At 48.4% G+C, this 9,835-nt stretch overlaps 1 protein-coding gene across 8 annotated transcripts in view; it reads right to left on the minus strand.

Moving 5' to 3' along the window:
- The window catches only part of celf1 (cugbp, Elav-like family member 1), a 91,297-nt gene that overhangs the window by 18,698 nt on the left and 62,764 nt on the right, over positions 1-9,835 (minus strand). For 5 of the 8 annotated variants that reach the window (XM_048606942.1, XM_048606937.1, XM_048606940.1 and 2 more), the window contains 4 exons: positions 8,858-8,933; positions 8,362-8,490; positions 5,776-5,889; positions 5,092-5,277 (listed from right to left, as the gene is read on the minus strand). In XM_048606942.1, coding sequence (XP_048462899.1) covers positions 5,092-5,277; positions 5,776-5,889; positions 8,362-8,490; positions 8,858-8,933 — 505 coding nt within the window. The remainder of the gene's footprint in view (positions 1-5,091; positions 5,278-5,775; positions 5,890-8,361; positions 8,491-8,857; positions 8,934-9,835) is intronic. The other 3 variants (XM_048606944.1, XM_048606943.1, XM_048606941.1) reach the window with 1 other exon arrangement.

Consider the following 9,835-nt stretch of genomic DNA (forward strand, 5'->3'; position numbering starts at 1 on the left):
CCGCACGACGCGCGGCCGAGCGAGGTGGAGGAGTGGGGAAGAGGGGGGGGGGGGGGAAGGGAGGGGGGGAGGGGGGGAGGCAAACAAAAGAAGGGGGGGGGGGGGGCAGAGAGAGAAAGTGGGAGAGAAAATGAGGATTTTTTTGAAGGGGAGAAGAGTCAGGGGAGCAGGAGTCAGACATGAGCCAGAGAGTTAGGGCCACAAGCAGGGATGCAGTGTGTATGTGACAGACAGTAAAACAGCAAACAGAGTGGGGGCGTAAGGGCATAAGTGGGGACATTAGGGTGGGAGGGGTTGAAGAGCCAGAAAGAGGGGAGTTAAGAGACCCCACAGACAGAGTGTGTTAAAACAGCCGAGAGAGGGGGGTTTGTGAAGCGGCAGACAGAGGGTATGAAGAGGCAGAGACAGAGGAAAATGAAGAGAAAAAAAAAATCACCATCAGTTGAAGCTGATCCCACAGCCCACCCTGAATCCATACACACCCCGAAACCAATCCTTGAACATACATATGCACTCTCAGAGGGCAGACTCAAACATCCTGCTACATCCATAGTCTTTTGGTCTCCTGACTTCTCTCCACATCACCTCCAGGCCCCTGCATACCCTCTCCCCTTCACACTGCACAACTGGTTACCCCACACCCTACACGCATCCAAACTGATTCTCCATGCCTTTTAACTACTGGTAGGTGTATCATTTGCATAGCTCCACGTGGCATAGGTGTTAATCATGGGTAATGAGGAACTCACTGCTTCATGTTAACTATATACGGAATCCGCTGCTCACACTAACGTGAGGAAAGGATGGTGTCAGAATGGACATGGCCAAGACATGCCATTACCATCCAACAGGCTCACAAGGACTCACTGCTGCCACGCACATTCCTTTCAGAAGGGAAGGGCAGAGGAAATGGTGACAGCGCAAGCCAAGGTGCAGCCGGGAAGGTAAGTTTTCCTTATAAAAACTTACCTTGTGAGTCTTTTTGATTTGAGTGGCGCGACTGGTGAGAGCGCGAGCCGGGAAGTGAACTATTATATTTGGGCACTGGCTAAACCTGAAACACTACACCATCTATCCTCCTCCTCTAACCAAAAAAAGTGTGGAGGGTCGGAAAGGTAAGTTTTTTTCTCTTTATTCTTTTGGCAATCTAGAGTAGAGGGAATGGAAGCTAGGGCAGCTGCATGCTCCTCTTGCAGGATGTGTGAGGTAAGGGTCACTCCTAGTGTCCCTTCTGACTTCACCTGCGAGAAGCACATCCAACTCCAGCTTCTCACAGACCGTGTTAGGGAACGAGCTGGAGCTGGAGCTGGATCAACTCCGGATCATTCGGGACGCTGAGGGGGTGATAGAGAGGAGTCATAGGGAGGTGGTCACACCCAAGTTACAGGACAAAGGTAGCTGGGTGACTGTCAGTAGGGGGGAAAAGGAATAGGCAGACAGTGCAGGGATCCCCTGTGGCCGTTCCTCTCAATAATAAGTACACCGCTAGTTGAGGGGGGGAGATGACCTACTAGGGGAAAGCCATAGCAGCCAGGTCTCTGGCACTGAGCCTGGCTCTGTGGCTCAGAAGGAAAGGGGGAAGAATAGGAGAGCAATAGAGATTCAATGGTTAGGGGAGCAGACAGGAGATTCTGTGGTACTGAGTCAGACTCCCAGATGGTATGTTGCCTCCCAGGTGCCACGGTCAGGGATCAAGTCTTCAGATTCTTAAGAGGGAGGGAGTGCAGCCAGAAGTCGTGGTACACATCGGTACCAATGACATAGCTAGGAAACGGAATGAGGACCTGAAAAGTGAATATAGGGAGTTAGGATGAAAGCTGAAAGCCAGGACAACCAGAGTAGTAATCACACGATTACTACCGGTGCCATGGGCCAGTGAGGCCAGAAACAGACAGCGAGTGCTGCTGAACACGTGGCTACAGAGCTGGTGTAGCAGGGAGGGCTTCAGGTTTGTGGATCATTCAGATACCTTCTGGGGAAGGAGGGACCTGTACAGGAAGGACGGGTTGCACCTGAACTGGAGGGACACCAATATCCTGGGCAGGAGGTTTGCTAGAGCTCTTCGGGAGGGTTTAAACTAGAGTGGCAGGGGGATGGGAACCGCAGCTACAGATCAGAGGACGGGGTAGCCAGTATACAGGCAGAGGAAGCAGAGAATCTGCGAGGAAAGATAAGCAGTTGATAGGACAAAGTGGCAGTCAGTGCGACAGGCTGAGATGTGTCTACTTCAATGCAAGAAGTGTCAGGAATAAGGGTGACGAACTTAAGAGCATGGATCAGTACTTAGAACTATGATGTTGTGGCCATTATGGAGACTTGGATAACACAGGGACAGGAATGGTTCTTGAATGTTCCGGGGTATAGATGTTTCAAAAGAAATAGGGAGGGAGGTAAAAGAGGTGGGGGAGTGGCATTGCTAATCAGGGATGGGATCACAGCTGAAGAAAGGGAGGTCGTGGAGAAGGGTTTGTCTACTGAGTCAGTATGGGTGGAAGTCAGAAACAGGAAGGGAGCAGTCACTTTATTGGGAGTTTTCTATAGACCCCCCCAATAGCAACAGAGACACTGAGGAGCAGATTGGGAGACAGATTTTGGAAAGGTGCAGAAGTAGTAGGGTTGTTGTCATGGGTGACTTCAACTTCCCTAATATAGACTGGAAGTGCAAATAGTTTGGATGGTGCAGATTTTGTCAAGTGTGTCCAGGAAGGATTTCTGACTCAATATGTAGATAGGCCGACTAGAGGGGAGGCCATATTGGATTTGGTGCTTGGCAACGAAACAGGCCAGATGTCATATCTCTCAGTGGGAGAGCATTTCGGTGATAGTGATCACAACTCCCAGACCTTTACTATAGTCATGGAGAGGGATAGGAGCAGACGGTATGGGAAACTATTTAATTGGGGGAGGAGGAGTTATAATGCTATTAGGCAAGAACTACGTAGCACCAACTGGGATCAGATATTCTCAAGGAAATGTACGACAGAAATGTGGAGGTTGTTTAGGGAGCAGTTGCTACAAGTACTAGACAGGTTTGTCCCACTGAGGCAAGGAAGGGATGGTAAGGTGAAGGAACCTTGGATGACAAGACATGGAACATCTAGTCAAGAGGAAAAAGGAAGCTTACTTAAGGTTGAGGAAGCAAGAATTGGACAGGGCTCTGGGGTCTACAAGGTAGCCAGGAAGGAACTGAAGAAAGGACTTAGGAGAGCTAGAAAGGGGTATGAAAAAACCTTGGCGGGTATGATCAAGGAAAACCCCAAGGTGTTCTATGCTTATGTGAGGAACAAGAAGATGGCCAGAGTGAGGGTAGGGCCAATCAGGGTTAGTTGAGGGAACTTGTGCGCAGAGTCAGAGGAGGTAGGGGTGGTCCTTAATGAATACTTTGCTTCAGTATTTACCAGTGAGAGGGACCTTGATGTTTGTGAGGACAGTATGAAACAGGCAGACATGCTCAAACAGGATGATGTTAAGGAGGAGGATGTGCTAGAAATTTTGAAAAACATGGGGATAGCTAAGTCCCCTGGGCCAGACAGGATATACCCAAGGTTACAGACCGGACAGTCTTACTTCTGTGGTGGGCAAATTATTGGAGAGGATTCTGAGAGTTAATATTTCTGATTATTTGGAAAAGCACAGTTTGATTAGAAATAGTCAGCATGGCTTTGTGAGGGGCAGGTCATGCCTCACAAGCCTTATTGAATTCTTTGAGGATGTCGATGAGGGTAGAGCAGTAGATGTGGTGCATATGGATTTTAGCAGGGCATTTGATAAGGTTCCACATGGTAGGCTCATTCAGAAAATAAGGAGGCATGGGATTCAGGGAAATTTGGCTGTCCGGATACAAAACTGGCCGTCCAATAGAACACAGAGGGTGGTAATAGATGGAAAGTATTCAGCCTGGAGCTCGGTGACTAGTGGTGTTCTGCAGGGATCTGTTCTGGGACCTCTGCTCTTTATAAATGACTTGGATGAGGAAGTGGAAGGGTGGGTTAGTAAGTTTGCTGATGACACAAAGCTTGGAGGAGTTGTGGATAGTGTGGAGGGCTGTTGTAGGTTGCAACGGGACATTGACAGGATGCAGAGCTGGGCAAAGAAGTGGCAGATGGAACTTAACCCAGAAAAATGTGCAGTGATTCATTTTGGAAGGTCAAATTTGAATGCAGAATACAGGGTTAATGGCAGGATTCTTGGCAGTGTGGAGGAACAGAGGGATCTTGGGGTTTACATCCATAGATCCCTCAAAGTTGCCACTCAAGTTGATAGAGTTGTTAAGTAGGCATATGGCATGTTGGCTTTCATTGGCAGGGGAATTGAGTTTAAGAGACATGACGTTATGCTGCAGCTCTATAAAACTCTGGTTAGACCACACTTGGAATATTGTGTTCAGTTCTGGTCACCTCATTATAGGAAAGATGTGGAAGCTTTAGAGAGAGTGCAGAGGAGATTTACCAGGATGCTGCCTGGACTAGAGGGCAGTCTTATGAGAAAAGATTGAGGGAGCTAGGGCATTTTTCATTGGAGCAAAGAAGAATGAGAGGTGACTTGATAGACATGTACAAGATGATGAGAGGCACAGATAGGGTGGATAGTCAGAGACATTTTCCCCAGGGTGGAAATGACTATTACGAGGGGGCATAATTTTAAAGTGATTAGAGAAAGGTATGGGGAGATGTCAGAGGCAGGTTCTTCACAGAGAGTGGTGGGCGTGTGGAAAGCGCTGCTGGCAGTGGTAGTGGAGTCAGATACCTTAGAGACTTTTAAGTGACTCTTAGATAGGCACATGGAGAATAGTAAAATGTAGGGTGTGCAAGGTAGATCAATATCTTAGTCGGATAATAGGTCGGCACAACATCGTGGGCCGAAGGGCCTGTACTGTGCTGTACTGTTCTATGTTATATTAAGTGCAGGGGAGCCCTCCGCCTGTGATCCAAGCTGAGCCCTTGCCTGTCCCACCGTGCACCTGTCGAGCAGAGTACATGGTTAATTCTACAGCACTATCCTCCAGCTGGCATATTGTATTTCAGGCTGGAAGGTGCCGAGCTTCACCTGGTCCTCAGGAACATTTGATGGCCTATGGATGTTCCTACTTACCTTCTTTCTGACTCCCTGCTGCACTGAGGCTCTGCTGGCTGAGGAGACATTGGTTGTAGAGGGAGGGGAGTGCTGCAGCTGCATACTGCTGAATCCCTGAGTATGCTTGTGTCAGAGCATCCATGGTACTGCCTGTACCATTCGACAGGCCTCCAGATCCAAGCCCTCCATTCAAAGCTGCCATACCTGGGGATCAACAGCAGTGTTCATATCAACTTGCAGAATTTGTTACATTAGCCCATCATGAGGCAACAAGCTCGGCCAACAGCCAGCCCTGGTTAGGATGTAACCTAACAACTCCCACAACAGACTGGAGTCCCACTTCCTATTTCCAAAATACACCCTTCTCTAGACAGGACCTCAACATCTCTCAATTCCACCCAGGCCAGAGTGTGGCCCCCTCCTCAACCTCCACAAGCTGCCCTCTATTCCCAGGCCGAAGTTCGACAAAAACCCAATGGAGGTGCAATATAGTCACCGTAACCACATGTCCTACTCATTCATTTATGCTGACGGAAACTTTCTGAACTTCGCCTGACAAGTAGCAGCTATGCTGCAGGAAAGGCCTCCATTTTTGAAATGTCGCCACGCGTTGATAAAATGCTAAAACTAAATGCACATCAAACTTGCTGCCGTTGCTGACTTGCTTCATGTCTGAGCTGGTGAGAATAACATGCTCTTCACCTGCTAAAGAGCTGACGTTGAGACCGCCTGATGCCCCTGCCAGCGTCTGCAGTGCCCCCAGCGATGCCATTGGGTTCACCGATGAGGAGCTGGTACTGTTACTGCTTGAAGACCCTGCAGTGAAAGAAGGAATGTCAAAAAATGAATGAGGACAAATCGTTTGGATGCACCCCTTTCAAATGGGATGAACTGTTAGAGAAAGTGGTAGATGTAGGTACGGTTACAACATTTAAGAGACACTTGGACAGGTACTTGAATAGGAAATGTTTAGAGGGCTATGGCAGGTGGGATAGTTTAGTTTGGGAACTTGGTCAGCATGGAGGAGTTGGACCGAAAGATCTGTTTCCATGCTGTATGAATATGATTGTGGAAAATCCCAAGGCATTTTATAAGTACATTAAGTGTAAGAGGATTACCAGCGTAAATGTGGGGGCCTATTAGAGATCTAGGGACAATCTGTGCCAGGAGCCAGAGGATGTGGGTGAGGTCTTAAACAAATAATTCTCATTTGCATTAACAAAGGAGAAAGACATTCTAGCTGGAGATTTTACTTGGGATGGTGGAGTTCTAGAACATGTTAGCATTAGGAAGGAGGAGGTACTAGATGTTTTAGCAGGCATGAAGATGTATAAATCTCCAGGGCGCATTGAGATGTATCCCAGGCTGCTATGGGAGGCAAGGGAGGAGACTGCTGTTGCCCTGGCAGTGATATTTAATAGCTGGCCACAGAAGAAATGCCCATTGACAGTTGGATGGCTAATGTGGTTCTTTTATTCAAAAAGGGCAGTTGTGATAGGCCAGGTAATTAAAGACTATTAAGTCTGACATCAGTGGTAAGGAAATTATGGAAACAATTCTGAAAGACAGGATTAATTAACACTTATAAAGGCAGAGATTGATCAGGGATAGTCAACACGGATTGGTTGGAGGGAGATCCTGCCTGGCTAATTTAATGAAGTTTTTGAAAACATGACTAAATATGTCAATGAGGGTAGTGTAGTTGATGTGATTTACATCGACTTCAGCAAGGCCTTTGACGAGGTCCCACATGGACAGATGATCCAAAATATAAGAGCTCATGACGGATCCAATACAAGTTGGCGAACTGGATCCAAAACTGGCTTCCAAATAGGAGACAAAGTGTGATAGTGAAGGGTTGTTTTTGTGTTTGGAAGGCTATGACCAGTGGTGTTATCATAGGCATTGGTGGAGGGACCCTTCCTGTTTGTTATGACTTGAATGTCAATGTAAAAGATACAATTAGCAAGTTTGCAGATGACACGAAAACTGGTGGTGCTGTTGATAGTGAGGAGGATGGTCTCAGGTGACAGTCTGATATTGATCAGCTGGTAAACTGGACAGACCAATGGTAGATGGAATTAAATGTCGCTAAGTGTGAGGTGATGCATTTTGGGAAGTCTAATACGGGAAGGATTAACAAAGAATGGTAGGCCCTTTGGGAGTACTGAGGAACAAAGGGACCTTGATGTACAAGCCCATAGATCCCTGAAGGTGTCAGCACAGGTAGACTGGATGGTGAAAAAGGCATAAAGGGTGCTGCACTCATTGGCCAGATAGAATATAGGATAAGGGAAGTCTTGTTACAACTTCACAAAACATTGATTGGGCCACAGGTCGAATTCTGTGTGCAGTTCTGGTTGCCATATTATTGGAAGAACATGATTGCACTGGAGAGGGAGCACAGCAGGATTTTGCCTGGGAAGAGAAGTCTCAGTCACGAGGAGAGACTGCAGGCTGGGTTTGTTTTCCCAGAAGCAGAGCAGGCTAAAGGGGGGATCTGATTGAGGTACACAAAATTGACAGGAAACCTCATTGCAACGTCTCTGCCAATCACTTGTCAACCATTTTGGCTTGTGACAAATTTTGACAGTTTGAAATTTGGCTTTTTTAGATTTGTCCTGATCTCCACAAAACAAAAAGCTTTGATAACATTAGGAGAGGCATTGAGTACAGAAACAAGAAAATTATGCTGAAGTAAAAACAGAAATTACTGGACAAAGTCAGTAGGTCTGAGGACATCTGCAGACAGAAAGCAGGGCTAACATTTTGAGTCCTGTGATTCTTCTCTGACCCCCCCTTCTTTCACTGGCCTTGAAATGTTAACTCTGCTTTCTTCCCACAGATGCTGTCAAACCTGCTGAGTTTCATCAGAATTTCTGCTTTTCTTTCAGATCTTCAGCATTGGCAGTTTTTAGTTTTATTAAAAGTATGCTGATACTTTATACAGCTCTGGTTAGGTCACAAGCAGAGCATTTTCTTCAGTTCTGGTTTCTGTACTTTCAGAAGAATGAGAGCGTCCTTGACAGAACACAGAGAAGATTTATGAGAATAGTACCAGGGTCGAGAGATGTTAGCTACAAGATTTGGATGGAAACGCCAGGGTTGTTCTCCATTGAACAATGCAAATTGAGGGGAAATATGATGAGGTGTACAAGATGAAAACAGCTTTTAAGACAAAGGAAAAGCCATCCCATTAGGTTTTGGGAGATATATTAGGATGCCCTCTCATGAAGTAATTAAAGCACTCAGGAGCCGTGGCACTGCTCAATGGTTTGACAATCTTACCTGAACATGTCAATGCACTCAGGGGACTGCTGCCTGTCGTCAATGCATTGGTGCCTGGTGCTGTGTTCTGAGCTGCACTTGCTGCTGCAGCCAGAGCAGCGAGGTTCTGTAACTGCATGGCATTCAGACCTGAAAGGGAATGAGATGCTGTATTCATGCAACGTAAAGACCATTTTCAAATGGCCTGTGTTGGATAATGTAGCACTTGTGGGAAATGAATGATGAATCCCAGAGGAAAACCCTCAGGTATGGGTCTTTGTGCCCAAGATCCTCACTTTCAACCACACCCACTACCAGAGGGCAAGAACACACTCACGCTTGTCACACAGTGGGCCCAGAGACTAAGCACAGTCTCAGCTAATCATCCACAGATATACTTGATGGGTATGACAAATGGAACCATGATGCCGCCCGGGCCCCCACTGCCACCCGAATATGTGTTGAGTAGGGATTGTGTGCAATAAGGGACGAGCACAGACAGGACAGAGGTACTCACCAGCCATGGGATGTAGGTTGCTCAGTGCATTGAGGTTCCCCGAGGACGCTGACTGCTGTAGGAGCTGCAAATAAAGCTAGACATTACACCAAAACAAAACAGAGTGTGTCAGCAGTGTCCGGAGTACCAGGCAATGAGAGAGACAAAGAGACAGAGATCGCGAGCTCGGGGTGCGGTGGCAGGGGGAGGGGCGAGTTTGGTGGTGGTGGTGGTGGCGGCGGTGGCGGGGGCGGTGTGGGAGGGCGAGGAGAAGGTCAGGGCCAGAAGAGGTGGGGCGGGTGGCGGAAAGAGCACAAGGTTGGGGCAGAAGAGGGGGGAGTGAATGCAAGACAGAGAGAGAGGGAGAGCGCGGCAGGGCGCGCAGGCGAGAGGGAGAGCGCGGCAGGGCGCGCGGGTGAGAGAGAGGGGCGCGGCGCGCGGGTGAGAGAGAGGGGCGCGGCGCACGCGCGACAGAGACCGAGGGACAGAGCGCGCCAGAGAGAGAGATAGAGCGAGACAGAGAGCACCAAAGAGAGAGAGACAGAGCGCGCCAGAGAGAGAGACAGAGAGAGAGACACAGCGAGACAGAGAGCGCCAAAGAGAGAGAGACAGAGAGAGAGACAGAGCGCGCCAGAGAGAGAGACAGAGAGAGAGATACAGCGAGACAGAGAGCGCCAAAGAGAAAGAGACAAAGAGAGAGACAGAGCGCGCCAGAGAGAGAGAGACAGAGAGACAGAGTGCACCAGAGAGACAGAGAGAGAGATACAGCGAGACAGAGCGCCCCAGAGAGAGAGATACAGCGAGACAGAGCGCGCCAGAGAGAGAGACAGAGAGAGAGATAGAGCGAGACAGAGAGCGCCAAAGAGAGAGAGACAGAGCGCACCAGAAAGAGAGACAGAGAGACAGAGCGCACCAGAAAGAGAGACAGAGAGACAGAGCGCGCCAGACAGAGAGAGAGACAGAGCGCGTGCCAGAGAGACAGAGCGCGTGCCAGAGAGA

The sequence above is a fragment of the Rhincodon typus genome, chromosome 17 (genome assembly GCF_021869965.1).
Source record: "Rhincodon typus isolate 14 chromosome 17, sRhiTyp1.1, whole genome shotgun sequence".
Taxonomy (NCBI): Eukaryota; Metazoa; Chordata; class Chondrichthyes; order Orectolobiformes; family Rhincodontidae; genus Rhincodon; species Rhincodon typus.